The sequence below is a fragment of the Rattus rattus genome, chromosome 9 (assembly GCF_011064425.1).
Source record: "Rattus rattus isolate New Zealand chromosome 9, Rrattus_CSIRO_v1, whole genome shotgun sequence".
Lineage (NCBI taxonomy): Eukaryota > Metazoa > Chordata > Mammalia > Rodentia > Muridae > Rattus > Rattus rattus.
Window position 1 is genome coordinate 27,368,590 of NC_046162.1, and position 19,162 is coordinate 27,387,751.

Genomic DNA, 19,162 nt, shown 5'->3' on the forward strand with positions numbered 1-19,162 from the left:
CACCAAAAACACAACATTACGCATTCAGCCAAACAGGAATTGACCCACGTCCCCACCGTGCCACAGACTCACTGAAGGAGAAGCCAGCAGAGCTCTTCCTGCTCTGCCAGGTGTAGACCGGCTGATTTTGCAGAGGAGGGGAGCCCTCAACTGTGCTGCCTCTCCTCTTCCTCCTCCTTTACTCGAGCCTTACCATTCTGTCTTATTTTCTTAGGCTTCTCTTCCTCCCCCACCCTTTTCTTCTTCTTCGCACCATGTTTCATTCAAGGCAGACTCTGCCCTGATCCAGGCCGGCCTGGTTATGTTCTCACTATCAGTAGCTTAGCTAAGAGCCAGTTGATGAGGAAAATGATATCTGTGCCTTATTAACGGGTGTTTCTCTTCTCACATTGATTTTAAAGTAAATCCCAGCTCCTGTTTCAGTAATAAGCCTCTGGATTGGAGAGTCAGCTCTGGAGAGGAACCATTAGCTCAACAGGACGAGGTTCTGGGTTCTGTTCCCAGCACTACAGAAAGAACTAACAGGCACAAAGGCAGCAGTGGTGTGTTTTTAAAGGAAAACCAAAGCCATTTAAACGTAGTAAATGATTCTTGGAGGTTGCATCCCTCCCAGAATTCTTTCTATTGTGGCGTCCTGAATCCAGAGAGTACAGAGTCCAAAGATATTCTGACTTGCTCAGCATTACCATTGGGGTAGGCGCGTCCGGGAGCTGCAGGGGAGTTCACTCTCGCCCTTGCAGAAGCAAGGGTCGATTGTCATGGTCTCTCCAAGGAGATGTGGGTGTGTGCAGTCCCAGAGTGAGCCCTGCTTGCGGTAGCCTGGACTCGGGGATTTCAGAGCTGGGCGTGGGGGGAGTTTCCATCCTGCTGAGCAGGGGAACCGAGGCAGCGCAGCACTGAGCCCACTGAAAACAAACAGGATGCCAGGCACCTCCTCACTGCCACCAAAGCACCTCCTCACTGCCACCAAAGCACCTCCTCACTGCCACCAAAGCACCTCCTCACTGCCACCAAAGCACCTCCTCACTGCCACCAAAGCACCTCCTCACTGCCTTTGTTTTTTCTGCTTTCACTTTCTGATTTTGCGTATTTAATAAAGGAAATGTGGGGATTCTGGATTCTTATCATCAGAAATGGGCTGATTAGGATGAAACCCGGCTTCCTCTTGCAGCCTCTCCCTTGTGCTCCATCTGCCCCAGGCCGCTTTCAGTTCCTGGTGACCGTTCCCTGCTGGCTGCTCTTCAGCGGCCTGCTGCCTGGATCCTCCTTTCCAGCTCCCGCCCTCTCTGTAGTTCATTCTGTCTCTAAAGCGAGCTGTGCTTTCGCTGGCTTTCAGCTCTGACTCCAATGGTTCTGCATTTTGCGTTTAGTCCTGTGTTCGTTCTCTCTGACCCTTGTTTCATCGACTGTCTCTCTTACTATTTTTATGTTTATTTCTCATGTGAATTGTTTAACTCTTAGAAGGAAGGCTTGGATCTTTTATCTGGAGGTGTATGTCAGAGCCCATAAATGTGTTTTTTCTACCAGGCTTCTAGCGTACACCTGTAGTCCTAGGGAAGCAGGGGGTCCTGACTGCGGAGCCAACCTGGGTGGCACAGTAAGATGGTCTGATCCACCTTAGCAAATATGAGGAAGCATCCCCAGTTTAAGCTTACTCACACCTATTGTCAAAAGTGCAAGGCTGTCACAAATATGTATGCTTATTCCTGCAAGTACTTCCTAATTCTGTGACTTGGGGAAAAGCTGAATGCTAATAGGTCAGACACACTCAACATAATGTACCTGACAAGCGATAACAATGCCTGCTGGGGGTAGAGCTGGCCCAGCAGTGCATGGAGTGGAGCAAACCGACTGCAGAGCAGTTGGGACACTGACCATTCATATAAATAAATGTGGGTGTGTAGCACAGGACTGCAGAGGTGATGGCTCAGTGGTTAAGAACACCTGCTGCTCTTGCTGAGGACCCGAGTTTGATTCCCAGCACCTACATCTGTCTCCTCACCACTGTCTTATAAGTCCAGCTCCAGTTGTAGGGGTTCTGACCCCCTCTTCTGGCCCTCTCTGCCACACACATGTATGTGCATATGCATATAATACACATAAACAATAAAGAATAAAATATTTTAAAAACAAAAACATATTAACATCTGCTCATATACAGAGTAAATCTGGAAGGTTACTGAGTGAACAGCTGTCGCACAGTGGGTTTCATATGCTGGTGTCGCACAGTAGGCTTCATATTCACTGATGTTTCTGGCTAGGGAGTTGCTGGCACTGACTGGGTGATGGGAGTAGAAGAGACCGAAGGGTTTTACCCTGTTTTTCCGCATTCCTCTCTGTGAGCCTCGGCCCTCTGAGAAGAACAAAGTGGGCAAACTTTCGACCTTAACTCTCAGGAGTGTGTTATATGGGAGGTTACATGGTTTAGTCAGGCAGGGATTGAGGGCCTCAGAACAGATGGCATCTGGCTAAGCGTGATGATGGGCAGGCAGCCTTTATCCTGGGCTTTATGCTTTTGCACATATGCAGAATATACTCAGTATCGAAACATTGAAAGAGAAGCTGTGTGAGAAGCAGCAACTGACTTGTTTCGACATTGAAGTAGACATTTAAAAATCCTTTCTCTGTTGCTCAAGCCATCACAGATGTGATTAAGAACTCTAGAGGGCTATTTATTTTCTGATTCAGCCTTAGGGAGTAAGTATTCCAAGTTCACTCTGCAAATAAGTAATTACATCTAGATGAAATGGAAATCTGACTTAAAATATTGTTCAAGAATCTTTAGGCTCCTTCATAAGCTGTGTTATCATCCTGTTTTTTTTTTTTTAACATTGTGTGTGTGTGTGTGTGTGTGTGTGTGTGTGTGTGTGTGTGTGTGAGAGAGAGAGACGAACACACGAACATGTGGACACACTGCTGTTAGAGGACACTTTGTTTTGGGAATTCTCTCATTGCACTATGATGGTCTGGGGATCTAACTTAGGCTGTCAAGCTTGACAGCAAGGCAAGCCCCATAGTACCCCCCCGTCCCCGTGCGCAGGGTTCAGTCCTGTCTCCCTGTTTCAGGTCAGTTGGTGGTGTGCACCTTGTGCTCCTGTGTCATGAAGACGAAGCAGATCTGGCTGTTCTCCGCGCACATGCTTCCTCTGCTGGCTCGACTCTGCCTCGTCCCTCTGGAGACCATCGTCATCATCAACAAATTCGCTATGATCTTTACAGGACTGGAAGTCCTGTACTTTCTAGGGTCTAACCTCTTAGTACCGTATAACCTCGCTAAGTCTGCATACCGGGAGTTAGTTCAGGTGAGAGCGCCGGGCACGTGCGTGCGGGTCAGTACATCTCTCTGTGAAGACTGTGGATGTGGGGACACTCGCAGCCCCTGTTCTCACTGGAGGAGGCAGTGAAGGAGCGAACCTATGGGTGCAGAGTGTTTGGGTTCATGCCCCCAGGCTGCTCTTGACCTACATGACCTTGGCATAATCACTTCTCTCTACTTTGTGTAAAATGAAGCTGCTGATACCACAGCGCCATACTCTCCTCACCCCTAGGGTAGCTGTGAGATCCTTATGTCTTAGCTATTATACTAAAGACAAAAAATAAGAATATATTTGACAGGCAATCCTTGATTTCTCTTCTGACTCTAGTCCTACTGTGTCAACAGTGTCTTCCCTCCGTTTATCTGACCTGTTTAACCTGGGAAGCTCCTCAGTTGGGGCTGCAGTGATAGGTCCCATTTAGCCGCAGTGCCAGAGGCAGCCAGATGTGCTGCCTGCAGTTGTCTTTGTCCTCTTCTTTGCCCAGGTTAGACACTGGGAAGAGAATTACTTCTCATTGACCAATTGATAAGCTTCACTGTAAATGAAAAGAGTGTTGGTCTGGTTTCTCTTCACCTCTTGGCTATGTGCAGGACTTTCACTTCAGAGGAAACACTCAGCTGGATCAGGGGACAGGTGCTGTCCTGTGCTCTGCCACAGACCCTTGGGTACTCTTCCCTACGCCCTGGGCCTGAGGATCCTCTCCTCTCCTGCTCAGTAATTAGCGTGGGTGGTCTCCCCAAAGTAGACCACTGTTCAGCACCGGGCTGCCTCAATGAAGGGTGTGTTTGTATTTAGGATGAAAAGGACAGTCAACTAAGACCTGCATTCTTTCTTCAGATCATTATGGTGTGGAACAATTCTAGATTTGTAAACCTTTATTTACATCAAATAGTTAATGGCCATAAGACAGCGTCTCTGTTTCTTAAGGTCATGGTGAGATCTGAGTGGTTGCTATGTGGTTCACACGTCACTAGGGTGAGATTGACGAGCATAAATTACAGGTTATAAAATTATGACTTGAGAATTGCATAAGCAAGAAATGGAAATGTCAGGCTTTTGAATGGTGTGTCTGTGATGGGAAACCCGAGGCCCACTGTCTGCTTTTGGCAAGTTGCCCTCTAACAGTCGTGTTCCAACCACTGTTTAACAGTTACTTTTCTAAATGGGAAGAAAATTAACTTTGACCAGAATGTAGAAAAAGTATGTTTTACTAAAGAAAAATTTAAACTAGAAAAACCACAAATGTGAGGCTAGAACAATGGTCCTGCAGTTAACAGAGCTTACTGCTCTTGTGTAAGACCCAGGTTCAAGTCCAGCACATACATGGTGGCTCACATACCCCATACACAATTCCAGTGCCAGGGCATCTGATGCCCTTGTGGCCTCTGTGGGTCCCTGGATGCACATGATGCACATACACTCACACATGCACTCATGCAGGCACACACATACACTCACACAGGCACACACATACACTCACACATACACTCACACAGGCATACACATGCACTCACACAGGCACTCACACACACACATACACACTCACACAGGCACATACCTACACTCACACAGGCACATACCCACTCACACAGGCACACACACACTCACACATGCACTCACACGAGCTCACACATGCACTCACACAGGCACACACATGCACTCACACAGGCACACACATGCACTCACACACACACACACACATGCACTCACACAGGCACACACATGCACTCACACAGGCACACACATGCTCTCACACAGGCACACACATGCACACATGCTCTCACACAGGCACACACATGCACTCACACACACATGCACTCACACAGGCACACACATGCACTCACACAGGCACACACAGGCACTCACACATACACTCAGACAGGCACTCACACAGGCACACACATGCACTCACACAGGCACACACATGCACTCACACAGGCACTCACACAGGCACACACATGCACTCACACAGGCTCACACAGGCACACACGTGCACTCACACAGGCACACATATACACTCACGCAGGCACACACATGCACTCACACAGGCTCATACAGGCACACACATGCACTCACGCAGGCACACACATACACATAAATGTGTGGGCGGCGGGGTCTGGGGAAAAAGGAATTGCTAGAAATGAGCATGAGTGCGTTTTGACACTGCACCTCCTGCTCTGGATTTTATCGAAATGCCCAGGCTTCACATCAGAGCTTCCTTTGGCTGCTGGGTTAAGGATTTGTAGGCCACCTGTTCCAGTGCTGCTGGCTCTCCTGGGCCTGGTGTCTGATCAGGAACTTGCTGCTTACATGTCTCATCTCAGATGTAGTAATCAAGAATTCATTCATTAATGAGTCCCGCTAATGAGATTTGTCCAGCTCCACTCCACCCTCTATTTCACCTCATCCCCATTTTCTTATTTAATATCTTGATTAGACATGATTATAAGCCAGGTGTCTTCAAGACCACCATTGTTTGAATCTCTTGAGAGCCTTCTCTCTCAACCGTTGGGGCAGTGTGTTGGTGCCGACCTGTGCACACATCCTACGTTTGAATAGGAATGTGAAACTCAGTACATAGGAAACCATGCTGCCCACTGTGTACCCACCTTTGAAAGAAGTCTAATGAGAGCAGCTGTGTGGGAGGAGTGAGCTGTGCATTTTCTAAGCACTCGAGATCTAAGGCAGCCTTGTCTCTCCTCAGGTAGTGGAGGTGTACGGCCTTCTGGCCTTGGGAATGTCCCTGTGGAACCAGCTGGTGGTCCCCGTGCTCTTCATGGTCTTCTGGCTTGTTTTATTTGCTCTTCAGATCTACTCCTACTTCAGCACCCGCGATCAGCCTGCTTCCCGGGAGAGGCTTCTCTTCCTTTTCCTGACAAGGTAATCCACCCTTGGAAGAGAGACCGTGGGTCTGGGAAGTCAGGTGTGCAGGCTGCTTTTAGCAATGGCACAGGACTGTATTTAGTCAAGGTGGGATTGCCAGCTGGGTGAGGCCTAGGCCTGGTTCAGCTGCCTTGGGGACCAGGATGTAGCAAGTGATTGGCAGATATCTTATTAAATGATGGTCCTGTTCCATTTGTAATACATGCTACCTGCTAAACATTCTTCCTCCCAGTCAGCCTTTCTAGTAGTCTTGTGGGACAGGGACCTTTACTGCCATTTTCTGTTTACAGTGAGGAGAGCATCTCCCTGGTGACACTGTGACAAGAGACACAGTTGCCACTCAAGCCAGGTCTCAGCTCAGCACCTGTGCCTGCTCTGTGTACTTGGGCCATAGTCTCATATTCTTCATGTCTTGCTCAGTATTGAGATCATAAAACAATTGGTAAAATGGATATATCCTAGAGCACTGGCCTGTTTAGCCTCTGCCAGTGAATAGCCGGACATCCGGTGTGTCATTTGCGTTCTTTCCCACTGCAGTGTTGTCTGTTGTGAGCTTGTATTAGGTTCACATTTGTCATTTCCACTGAGATTGACTTTGAAATGCCCAGCACTCTCTGTACATAAATGTTTGTTCCTGGTTCACAGTCTTATTTATTCATGTAGTGTGTGTGTGTGTGTGTGTGTGTGTGTGTGTGTGTGTGTGTGTGGTGGTGGTCATATGAATGCTTGTGTGTACACTGTAAAAATGAGGTATTTTAATTATTAGTAGTTTTTGTAAACAAGTAGTATTATCAACAAAACCAGATACATTTTAATGACCAGTTCAATATTAAATAAACCTAATGTTTATTTTTATGTTATCAAAGTTCTTCAGTATCTATAACTAAATTAAATAAAGATCGGTGGCCGCCATAGTGTGGTTGGTACTGCTGCCTTTGTGACGATTGAGAATGATTGCTCATGTAGGGAGTTCTGAGAAGTACAGTTTGAGCTATTGGAAGAGCCAACAGTTGCCATAACAACGTGTGCATAGCGGGGCACTTTGGAATATTTACCATCATGTGAAATTATATGGTTCTGGAGATGTGGGCAAGGCACTCTTTGACATTTACTGCACTTGAAGGTGACAGATAATAAAAATAAAGACCTCGCGAGATGTGTCACCACATGGTGATATTTGCTGAAGAGGTAGAAGGCTTTTAGTCTAGAATGGCAGGTGGGAAAATGGTGTAAATTATTTATGGTGGCCAGACATGGTGGTATTCCCCTCTTAATCCCAGCACTCTGTAAGCAGAGGCAGGTGGATTCCTGTGAGTTCCAAGCGTCCAGGGCTACATAGTGAGGTCTTGTCCCAACAAATAAGGAAGGAAGGAAGCAAGCAACAGCCAGGGCTACATAGTGAGGTCCTGTCCAAACAAATATAACTAACATGGTGGGGGCAAGCAGCCAGGACTGTCTAGGGAAGTCCTGCTCAAATAAATAATAATAATAATAATAATAATAATAATAATAATAATAATAATAATAGCAAAATGAAAAACTAACTTCTTTTTGGGGTGATGGATGAAGCCACCACAGGTTTTGATCTGGGATGATTTCTGATGATCTAATCAAACTCTGGAAACATAAAGGCTTAAAATGGTATTTACCACAAGTAGAGCGCTCAGCCTGTCTGCCTTTGTTTTCCAGCATCGCCGAGTGCTGCAGCACGCCCTACTCCCTTCTGGGCCTGGTCTTCACGGTGTCCTTTGTTGCCTTGGGTGTTCTGACGCTCTGTAAGTTCTACCTGCAGGGATATCGAGCCTTCATGAATGATCCCGCCATGAATAGGTAAATGTTCGCTTGCGATCTGAGCCTTCTATGGTGCTAATCATGAATATCTTTGATGAATTTTAGAGAAAATGGAGTTTTTAAGATTTTTGTTGCAATATTGGGATTGAAGTATATGAAAAATAGTAACTAAATTACGATATAGAAATACATTTTAATTGTGTGTATTATGATAAGTATTGGATAGTTTGCTTCTCTACATTCTGAGAGCTTGGAGAGCTTGCCCTTTCCTATTTGGAGTACCTGTCCTGCTGCTAAAATCGGATTTCTCTTTGATGCTTTCCCCCAAGGGCTTTGTACATGTGCGCGTGTATGCGTGCGTCTGTGTGTGTCTGTGTGTGTGAACATAATTTATTAAGATTCCCTGAGCTGTCAAAGGATGATTTGATGAGAATTTACAATTCTCAAAGGCAGAACAATTAACCTTTCTGCCTAGCTGAACATCTTTGGAGGAAATCCCAGATGCAGTATTGTAATTTTGCTCCTAAAAGTTTCAATCTATGATTTAAATACATGAATACACACACACACACACACACACACACACACACACACACACATGCACGCATGTGCATGTATATATGCATGTGTGTTTTGCCTACATGCATGTCTGTGTACCATATACATGTCTGATGCCTAAAAAAAAGCAGAAGAGGGCATCTGATCTCATGGAACTGGAGTAATAGCTAGTGGTAAGCCACTGTGTGGGTGTTGGGAGGTGAACTGTGGTCAGTGCTCTTAACCACTGAGCACTCTCTCCAGCCCCATCTGTAAATGTTCTCACCAAGGTACAGCTAGGTTCAAATCACCCTTATACCAGAAGCTTTGACATGATATCCAGTTATTCGAGTTCCTCTATTGGATCTTTTAATACTTTACTTAATAAGATCCCAATAAGGCTCATGTTGCACTTGACTGATCCATTTTTTACACCTCCTTAATACATAGGTGTCTTTTATTTTCCTGCTCTATCTGTGTCCCACTTTTGCTGGGTTCTTTTGTGATGTCACAGAGCATGTCCCAGGATTCACTGTTTTCTTTTATTGTGTTTTAATGTCTATGTTAGACCATCTGTAGGATTGTTGAGTCGACCGGTTTGTGAATTGTACCTCAGAATTCAGTGATTTATCATCACGAGTTATTTTCCAGTTTATGTTCTTAGTCCAGTGTGCTCGCTTTCTCACGCTGCAGCGTGCAGTGCTGTCACATGTTGAAGGATTTTCTAGCGCAGTTTTAGAAATGAAAACCTGTGCCCATCATTTCTCACTTATGTGTTTTTTTTTAACCAAACCAATTGGATATTATAAAGTTTGTGACTTGGAATATATTATTCTATATGAAAACTGAATTGCAAAAATATTTGTCTTTGTGCTGCCTACAGCTTCTTGTCTTTTTAAAGGGATATTATCTTCTCCAAGTTGGTGAAAACAAAAATAATGTTTTTTTTTTTTGGAGCTGGGAACTGAACTCAGGGCCTTGCGCTCGCTAGGCAAGCGCTCTACCGCTGAGCTAAATCCCCAACCCCTAAAAATAATGTTTTTAAATAAATACTTGTATATTGAGTGTGTGCATGGGCATGTGTGTATGCGACAGATAGATATATATATATACATATATATACATATATATATACATATATATAGGGGGTGGGAGGGAGATCAGTATATAACTGATGCTATAAATCTTTACACTTCATTGGCTGGCTGTGAGTAGCAGAAGGATCTCAGTGACAGTCTGCTTGGGACTTGTTTATGTTTTTTGTAAGTTCTTCCTTTCATTGTACCCTAAAGCAACAGCACGCTTTAGAACACGTCAGGATGCATGTAAATCAGTGTGCACCACCACACTGAGGCTTGGGGCATGAAGCTACTTTGCATACAGACAGGACTTTAGCTTGAAATGTCAGAACAGGTTTAAAACTATGTAATCAGCACTCAGGGCCTTAAGCTCAGGGGTGGTTGGACTGTGACTTTACGTGTGCACATGTCTGCCCGTCAGGGGAATGACGGAAGGAGTCACTCTGCTGATCCTGGCAGTGCAGACGGGGCTCATAGAACTGCAGGTGGTTCACCGTGCGTTCCTGCTCAGCATCATCCTCTTCATCGTCGTCGCCTCTATCCTGCAGTCCATGCTGGAGATCGCAGATCCCATTGTTTTGGCACTGGGAGCGTCTAGAGACAAGTAAGGAAAACACCACGCTTCGATTCAGTTGCCGTACTCTCTTCCCACATATTGCTGTATCCTGAAGGATGGCTGGGAACCTGCTGTTCATTCTCTGTGTGTGGTTTGTGTTATACTCACCTTTGCCTGCACGTGTGCGTGTCGAAGCCAGAGAGGGATGCTGGGCGTTCTCCTTGATCTCTGTCCACCTAACTGACTGACGCAGGGTCTGGCCGAACCAGAGCCTGGTGATTGAGTTAGTCTAGTCTTGCCTTGGGCAGTCTAGTCTCCATCTCCTGAACACCGTAAACATAGGCAGCCACTCCTGGCTTTGACATGGACTTTGGGGACATGTACTCTGGTCCTCCAACTTGTGCAGCCAATGTTTTATCCACTGAGCCATCTCCTCAGCCTGTGTTTGGCTTTCCTAATGAGTTTTGGTTTTCTCTTAGGGTTTCTATAGTTAAAAGTCACATCAGAAGCTTTGACGAAAGAAAATCTTTCTTCAGAAAAATTTAATGCATTTTATATGTCAGTTTTCAAGGTATAAGAGCACCTAGTAGATGTATGGCATAATGTGTGATCGTATCCTATGCAATGACAGCTAAAGGGGGCAAAGCATTAGGGGAAAGTGCAAGAGAAGAAGAAAGCTCGTGTTCATAAGCACAGGTACTTACAGAATTGCAGCTCTTTGATGGTCTTTTAAGAAGTTGCAGCATATGGGTGGGAGGATGGTCTAACAGATTCTCGATGCCATATGGGACCAAATAAAATTGGGAGCTGGATCTGTGCACATCTAGTATTAAGAAAAAGCTTAAATTATATTTATTTTATTGTTTAAAAATATTGTTTATCTTCTGTGGGGCATGTTGAGGTATGCAGTCATGTTTGTAGAAGCCAGAGAGTGATAATCAGGTCAGAGGGTCCTCAATGAGGAGCATGTGCCTGCCTGCCAGTCTGTCTGTGTCTGTGTGTGTGTGTGTGTGTGTGTGTGTGTGTGTGTGTGTGTGTGTGTGTGTGTGTGTGTGTGCGCGCGCACGCATGCACGCACGCACGCATGCATTTGTCTGTCTCCCTGTATCAGAGGTTGATTTTGGGTCAGGGTCTCTTACTAAACCCGGAGCTCACTGATTAGCTGCACTGCCGAGCTGTTCAGCCCCCAGGATCCTCTTGTCTCTCTGAGACTTGCACTGGGACTACAGACGTGCTGTCCCAGCAGGCTTCTTCCGTAGGTTAGCTGATCATTCTTAACAGCTGAGCTGATGGTGCCTAGACATTTTTAAAAGACCAAAAACCAAAATATTATTGCTTCCAAGATACTGTTTTGCATTCTGGGAGTATCTGGCTTAGTGGTGGAGGACTTGCTTAGATGTTTGGAGACTTTCTATCAGTGTCTGGCACCTAAAACAAACACACAAAACTAATAATACTATTTTGGTTTGCAATTCATACAAGAAATTCCAGAAAAGACTGGTTAAACTGCAGTGTCACTATTTTTTCCCAGCATTCCATCCACATTTTGATGATTGGTTCTAGAACTACGTTTGAGTTTCTTGCTTGGAGGAAGTAGTCTCTTGGGAGGTAGAATTGTGAGAGCAGATTTGTAAGATAATTCTTAAATTAGCTTTTAATTACAGTTTGTCATCTTTGCTTGAGTGCTCCATAGTCTGCTTGGGCAAACATTTTGTAAAGTCCTCTTCAGCAGTACTGTGGCTGAGGAAGTCTGTTTCCTGTCACCCTGGCTCTTGGCTATGTGTCATTTAACCTCAGTGATTGTAGTTAATTACAGTTACTGGGGATCAATTTTACAGTTGGACGTTTCTCCATCAAGCATGTCAGGTGTTTAAAGGTGGGCTCAGCTAAAAAGCATTTCTTAGACCTACCTTCACTTGGCTACAGTTTGTATTTTGTTGTTTCTGAAAGTGTCCTTTAAAGAGTACATTAACTAATTTTACATATTGATGGAAATGCTAGAACACTGTAGAAAGTTTATAAAGGCTGCTGAGAAAAATCCCCCAATTGCCTCACAAGAACTGAGCAGCAGGTGTGGTTCTGCAGCCCTTCAGAGATGCTGAGTCAGACGCACTCTGGTTCCTTCTCTACCAGAAGCAGATGGAGAGCCTTGCCTGAGGGTCTTGAGTTGATGTCTGTGTTAGTATTACTCGTGGCTGCAGCAGCATTTGCTGAAACAAGATTCCCTCTTGGCAGAAGTAGACCATTGGGTGCCCCAGCCCTGCATGCCTTAGTGGTTTATAGTAGCAGAAGACGACCAGCAGCTACAGCGAGCAGGAAACACCGTGAGAAGCCCTAACCCACCGCGAGTGACTCCAGATCTAAGGAACAGCCATTGTTCCTCACCTCCACGGTGAGGAAGCAGTGTGTGGGCAGCTTTACCATAAGAACTCTTGTGCCTTCTCCAGGAGTTTGTGGAAACACTTCCGTGCTGTGAGCCTCTGCTTGTTCCTCCTCGTTTTCCCTGCGTACATGGCCTACATGATTTGCCAGTTCTTCCACATGGACTTCTGGCTTCTCATCATCATCTCCAGTAGCATCCTTACCTCTCTCCAGGTGAGCCACACAGTGAGGCTGCACCTCCTGGGTGCCTGTGGTTCTTCTGCAGTAAGTGAGTGGCTTCTGGTGGCCATCACTTTCGTTCTTTACCAGAGCACCCTGCATGCTGAGCAGAGCGTGCTATGAAAATAATAAACTGTCATGTGGTCAGAAATGTCTTTGCCTACAAGTATGAGGTGTACATGTCATGAAGATACTTGCTTTAGTAAATGTTACGTAAGCCAGGTGGTGCTCCATTTGTGGTAATGATAAAAGCCGTTTGCTTTGCTTTTATTATGGTGGAAAGTATGTAGAATTAGCCACCTGGACCGAGTTCAGGTGGTCCCAGTTTTGTTGGCAATGTCCACATCACCGTAATCTGTCTGGACTGAGCAGGGTTGGCTTTGGCCACATCAGGGGCATAGAGCAGTTTTCACAGCCGGCTTGGTCTGGGGTTTGTTGGCCCTGACACCCACAATGACCACAGCGCTCTGTGCCTTCCGTCTTCTTCATGACTGACTCAGCACCGGCTCAGAGGGGCTTAGTGGTGGCAGAGCGTCAAGCTTGTGTCTCCTGGGCAAGCATTGTTTTCCAGCTTCTTGCTACCTTCCATCACTGCCTACTTTCTTGGCTTTGGGAGCCCATCTTTGATTTTGGGAGGGCCTAGAGGCCTCCTTCTTTGTTTTTGGTGCCATCATAGCAAAAAGTGCACAAAAAAACAAAAATAAAACAAACTAACAACAACAGAAAATTAATTAAGACTTTTACTTTTTTTTCAAAATGGTAACGAATACAGGGTTGTTTTATAGATCCTAAATTGATAAAAACCCTAACACTGAAATATCTTAGAGCTCGTTTAGAACGAGCTTTTCAGAGTGAAAAAAAGGAGACTGAACAGTGCTTCTGACGCTGTAGGATCTTCTGTCTCAGTGATTGGTCACTGTCACCCCACACACAGGACCTTCAGTGGGTACTGAGTGCATGCATTATTATTTTAATTTCAGGGACAATGTTTTTCTTATAACCACATTCATTCTATCTTAATACATGTACTACCTCCTCCCCAGGTTCTGGGAACACTTTTTATTTACGTCTTATTTATGGTTGAGGAATTCCGCAAAGAGCCCGTGGAAAACATGGACGATGTCATCTACTACGTGAATGGCACTTACCGCCTGCTGGAGTTTCTTGTGGCGCTCTGTGTGGTGGCTTACGGCGTCTCAGAGACCATCTTTGGAGAGTGGACCGTGATGGGCTCCATGATCATCTTCATCCATTCCTATTACAACGTGTGGCTTCGTGCCCAGCTGGGCTGGAAGAGCTTCCTTCTCCGCAGGGACGCTGTGAATAAGATTAAGTCTCTCCCCATCGCTACGAAAGAGCAGCTTGAGAGGCACAACGACATCTGTGCCATCTGTTACCAGGTGACCCGCCCAGTGGGGATCTGCTGGGGCAGGCCGTGGGCTGCCGCATGCACCGGTTTCGCTGTAAATTTCCAGACATAGTTAACTCTGGATTTGGAAAAAGGCAGTGGGACTCATAGGTTAGATTATTAAAGGCCTGATATAAGTATTTTAGTGCTAAGTTCAGTTTTAATGTAGTCTTTCAAGTTCTAATTATTACTGTTTTCAACATTATTGCTCACCCATAAATAAAGGAAAAACAGGTTAGGTGTATTTTACATTTGTTACTGACTATACACACAGACACAGTGTTCACGTGTATGTGTGATCAAATATATCCTAGCAACCAGGAGTCAGCAACTTCAGAAAAGTGCTGTGCCCAGGCTTTGACTCTTCCTAATACCTTCTGAGTGGGGCAGGAGTGTCCAGGCTTCATGGAGGTGGTGAATGGCTGCCGTTTTTTATCAGAGACTTTCAGTCCTGTAGGGACCGAGGATGGACAGACTGACTGCCATCCATACAGCACTGGCCTCATACCAAGATGATGGTTGTCCTCTAGTACAAGTGAAAGATAAGTCATCCTGGAAACGTACACAGTTAGAGGTTGGTCCCGAGCACCTGTCAGGGGACAAAGGTGCAGCATTTAGCATTAAGCTGCACTCCTGGAGGTGTGGATAAAGTTACCTGGCAACAGCTGCAGCCGGCCCCCGAGTAAAATCACCGGGAGTGTCTGTAGGCTGGTGGCAGACGGCCATCGATAGTGTGCAGAGATGCTTTTCCTTCAGACTGCCTTGGGGTGCAGATGCTGTGGGTAGGTGTTTGTGTGTGTATAAAACCACCATGATACAAATCTTTTCTCCTACTAACACAAAGCTTCCACTTTTTGAACGTGTTCTGAGAATCTTTTTGTATGCTAGCCAACTCTTGAGTGCACTGAGAAGGCGTATGGCCCTGAGCCTGTCTCTGTCCGTCCTTCTCTGTGTTCCTGAACTGGACTCCATGTCTTTTGTAGCCTCACCATCCTCAGAGCCACCCTGGGGGAAACCAAGTTTGGCACAGTCAGCTTGTGCAGCCGTGTCTGATCTCCTGTGTGGGGTCTGAGGGTCCTCTTTTTGTCCCTGGTGTCACATCACTTTTTTTGAAGTGCTTGAACTACCTGCCGCTCACTGGAACCCGAGAGTGGAGTTGCTTAGCTTCCTGGCTGGCTGCTTCTGTGTGGATGGCTCCCTGCTTCCCGGTTGCCTCTCCCCTACCCCTGGGTGTTACCAGTTCTTGGCAAGGAATTTGGGGGACATTCACACTTCCTTGATTGTGGATGTTAAAACAGTTATTGGGGAAAAAAAACAATGAGTTTTTAATTCCTTTCTTAGGCCTTCCCTCCCCAAGGAATACTAATACCAAAAGAGAGTGTCACCGTTTATTCTCATGTTTGTCAAGCATGAGCACCTAAGAGTCACCGTGGACTTGTTCTGAGTATAGATTGATGGATCCTGGTTCAGATTTCCTAACTCAGTAGTCTGGTACAGCCCAAGCGTAGGGTAAAACTGAGGAGCAAGCACTGGTTTACACAGAGCAGTTGTAAAATGTCTGTATGTCTGCCCTGATACAATTGCCACTTCCTTGCCAACCCTCTGGTGTTCGTGGCTGAGTTCTGTTTGTCTCCTTGCGTATAGGCTCATTGTGGAACAGTCTCTAGCAGCAATGGCACATAACTGTGGGAAAATCTGTCTGCGTTAGATTTCCTGAGGTTATAATTACTGTCGTAGACCAGTGGCTCACACCCTCTCACCTCATAGTGCGCCCTCTATGTTCCGTGTTTAGGATACAGTTTCTTCCTCACTTGACTCCCTTTTGTTTCGTTGTCCACGGGGTCTCCTACATTACTATGTAAGGGCTCCTCTGATAGCAGCTTTAAGGGGGAAGCCAGATGATTCTAAGTTCCGTGCTGCAGGTTTTCTGTTTGTGCTATAAAGATTGTGTTGAAGTCAGAGCTTGTGGGGGCGGCATCAGAAAGGTGAAATGGCTGACGTTTCTGAGGTACCTCTTTCGACCTCTCTTTTAGGACATGAAATCCGCTGTGATCACACCTTGCAGCCATTTCTTCCATGCAGGATGTCTTAAGAAATGGCTGTATGTCCAGGATACCTGCCCTCTGTGTCACTGCCATCTCAAAAACTCCTCCCAGCTTCCAGGACTGGGGACAGAACCGGCTCCACAGCCTCCTGCGGGGGCTGAGCAGAACATTGTACTTCAGGAGGGTCCTGAACCCCCGGACCATGAGAGTCCGCCAGGGCCTGGGGCCCAGGAAGGTTCTGGAGACAATAGTGAACACATCAACAGAAGCTCAGCCAGCCGGGAGGGAGATGCTGATCCTGGAGAGGGTCCTCAGATTGCAGAAGGTGAAGCGTGTCCTGTGGCGTCCGCCTAGAGGAGAACGAGGCTTGGAGCTCTGTGCTGTGGAGAAGGCCACCCAAGGTGGGATTCACGCCCAGATCTGAGGAGTGAATGTAGGAGAGGATTAGGCAGGAACCTGACATTCCAAGGATCTACTCCAGGGGTACTCAGTGGACACCACCTGCTCTCCACCCCACTTCACGTTGTTGGAGAAATTTTGCAATGTACACTAATCAAAATGTATTTATAAGTTCTATGCTGATGTTTTGTAGAGGTTTGCCAAGAAAGTTTAACCTCGGCAACTTGAGGAATGGCCCCTGATTCGTGAGGGATAATGAAGTCGGGTCTGACTGTTTGAAAGGGGCTAAGAGGACGAACGAAGATCTGGAGGTCAGTCAGGTGGGAAGATGAAGGCAGAGGTGGACCTGGCTGTCCCTTCCCAGGGGACAGGATCGTCCTGATTGTGTAGTATGGGTAACGGCCGGCTCTTGTCTCCGCTCCCCTTTCCCTCAGTTGATTAAAACCACCAAATGATTCTGAAGTTTTCTACAGAACCGCAATGAAATCAAAGATGTAGACGCATTGACTGTACTCTAAGACAGAGTCGCACGCACGTCAGGTGTGCCTGGGAGGAGGGCGGGCATGCACTGGGCCTTGGGTGCGTTCACGTCACCTGAGACTCCTGAACTTGATGCTGGAGTCCACTTATCCTGATGTATATGGAGCTTTTGTTAATATAGTGTATACTTGGCTGGCTGTGTGAAGTAAACTAAAACTCTAATGAACACTTTGGAGTCCACTTTAACAAAGGAGGCCAAAGTGGGAGGGGCTTTAGGGCACTGATAAAGGCCCTGGGTGTACGGTCCAATCCTGTGTAATGTTTAATTCTCGCAACTGAATCAAAAGCAGTGTTAAATTATGGCAGTGTTTGCATTTTGGGAATGAGTACTGAACTGTATGACCCCACTCTGCAGACACCACTTTTGAAGCTGTTAATACACTCTGCACCCTTTCTTTGACAAGGATGTGTCATATTTAAATTTTTACATTCATCATGGCTGCAGGTAGAACTGGGGAGGGGGGATGTCATTTTTTTATGGGATTTTGATATGAAAAGAAACTAGTCATTTATTTATACAATAAGCTTGGCTCAAAAAAAGAAAAGCGTATTTCAGACTTGGTATTCCTACTGTGGGATGTGGTTTTCCTTTGTTTTTAGTAGCAAATTTGGATGTAGACTGACAGACATAGCTGAATGTCTTAATAAATTTAAATTTGAAGATAACTTGTGTTCCTGTGATGTGTTCACAGTGCAGGTGTTGTGTCAGGAGTCTCCTCCCTGCAGCTTTCTCTTCTGAACTCACAGGACCTCACACGTTCCCTCTCCACACACACACTGTAGACGGCAGAATTCTCAAGAAGGTCCAGTTGGTTGGTTGACTTATTTGAGATATGTCTTTGCTCGGTATGCTTGGATGGCCTAGAACTCTATATGGAGAGCATCTGCTGAGATGAGATAGATCCATCTACCTCTGCCCCCGAAGTGCTGGTCTTAGACGTGAGCCATGACTAGTGGAATATTTTTCATCTTTAACTTGTTCTTTGAGTTTCATACATGCAAACAGTGTATCTTGATCCTATGCACCCCCACTCCCCTAGGTACCCCCAACATAACCCCTTTCATGTCCTCTGGTTTGAACCCACACTGGGTTTAATTAGCACTGCCCGTTGGCTGGTCTCATGAGTGCAGTGACCGTGGCGTGTCCTGGATACGGCACTTCACGGTGGTCCTCGTCCTTCCTCACTTACGTGTCTTCTGCCCTCTGCTCAGTGGGAATCTTGAACCCTGGTGGTAGCACACTCGGGCCTGTATCAGAAGCTCCTGGGAGCTTCTGAAGAGTGAGGAAACAACACCCCACTTCTGGTCATCACCTCAAAAGTACTGAACCAGCCAGCTGTGGAGGCATGTAAAATGCACTTGCAGTTCCCCGGGTCACTCTGTCCAGCTGCATTAGAATTCCTACTGTCTTTTTAGAGAGCATGTTAGAAGAAACTAAAGCAGATGCCTCCTCCTGGTACTGGCGAAGTTTCTGTTCAGTAGCTGGGCTGATCTGGAACTTCAATGTTCCTGTGGAAGGTACCTGTTCAGCTATATGCCCTGGTGAAGGAAAACCCTGCAGGTAAGTTTTGGGAGTCATTTCTGGCGCGCCTACCCTGACTGTCTATTAGCACAGAGTACCTACATGACAGCTTGCTGAAACTTGTCTAAAGGATCTCACACTGTCATAAGGAAAGCAGAGGCAAGTGGATCTCTGAGTTCGAGGCCAACCTGGTCTACAGAGTGAGTTCCAGGACAGTCAGGGCTACAGAGAGAAACTTCAACAAACCCCACAAAAAACCCCCACAAGACTCCATCGTTTGCTTCAGCTCACTAGTGAGGCAAACCTCAACATTGCAATGGCTTTAAAGCACTGTTAATCTTCATGCACGTGTGGGTGTGGAGCCGGCAGAGACTCGTCGATGCTGGCTGGAACAGGCACTCTTGAACCTTCCTAACAGTCACACCAATGTGGGAGGACTGAACGGCTTTATAGCAGCATTCTTCCAGGCAGGGACACAGGTGAC

At 46.2% G+C, this 19,162-nt stretch overlaps 1 protein-coding gene across 3 annotated transcripts in view; it reads left to right on the forward strand.

Annotated features, from left to right (window-relative positions):
* Rnf145 (ring finger protein 145) overlaps positions 1 to 17,822 on the forward strand; it is a 42,805-nt gene extending 24,983 nt beyond the window's left edge. For 2 of the 3 annotated variants that reach the window (XM_032912000.1, XM_032912001.1), the window contains exons 5-11: positions 3,067 to 3,302; positions 6,022 to 6,197; positions 7,890 to 8,030; positions 10,029 to 10,211; positions 12,611 to 12,758; positions 13,808 to 14,164; positions 16,206 to 17,819. In XM_032912000.1, coding sequence (XP_032767891.1) covers positions 3,067 to 3,302; positions 6,022 to 6,197; positions 7,890 to 8,030; positions 10,029 to 10,211; positions 12,611 to 12,758; positions 13,808 to 14,164; positions 16,206 to 16,571 — 1,607 coding nt within the window. In that variant the 3' untranslated portion in view covers positions 16,572 to 17,819. Of the gene's footprint in view, positions 1 to 3,066; positions 3,303 to 6,021; positions 6,198 to 7,889; positions 8,031 to 10,028; positions 10,212 to 12,610; positions 12,759 to 13,807; positions 14,165 to 16,205 lie in introns of all 3 variants that reach the window. The other variant, XM_032911999.1, reaches the window with a different exon arrangement.
* The last annotated feature ends 1,340 nt before the right edge of the window (positions 17,823 to 19,162 follow it).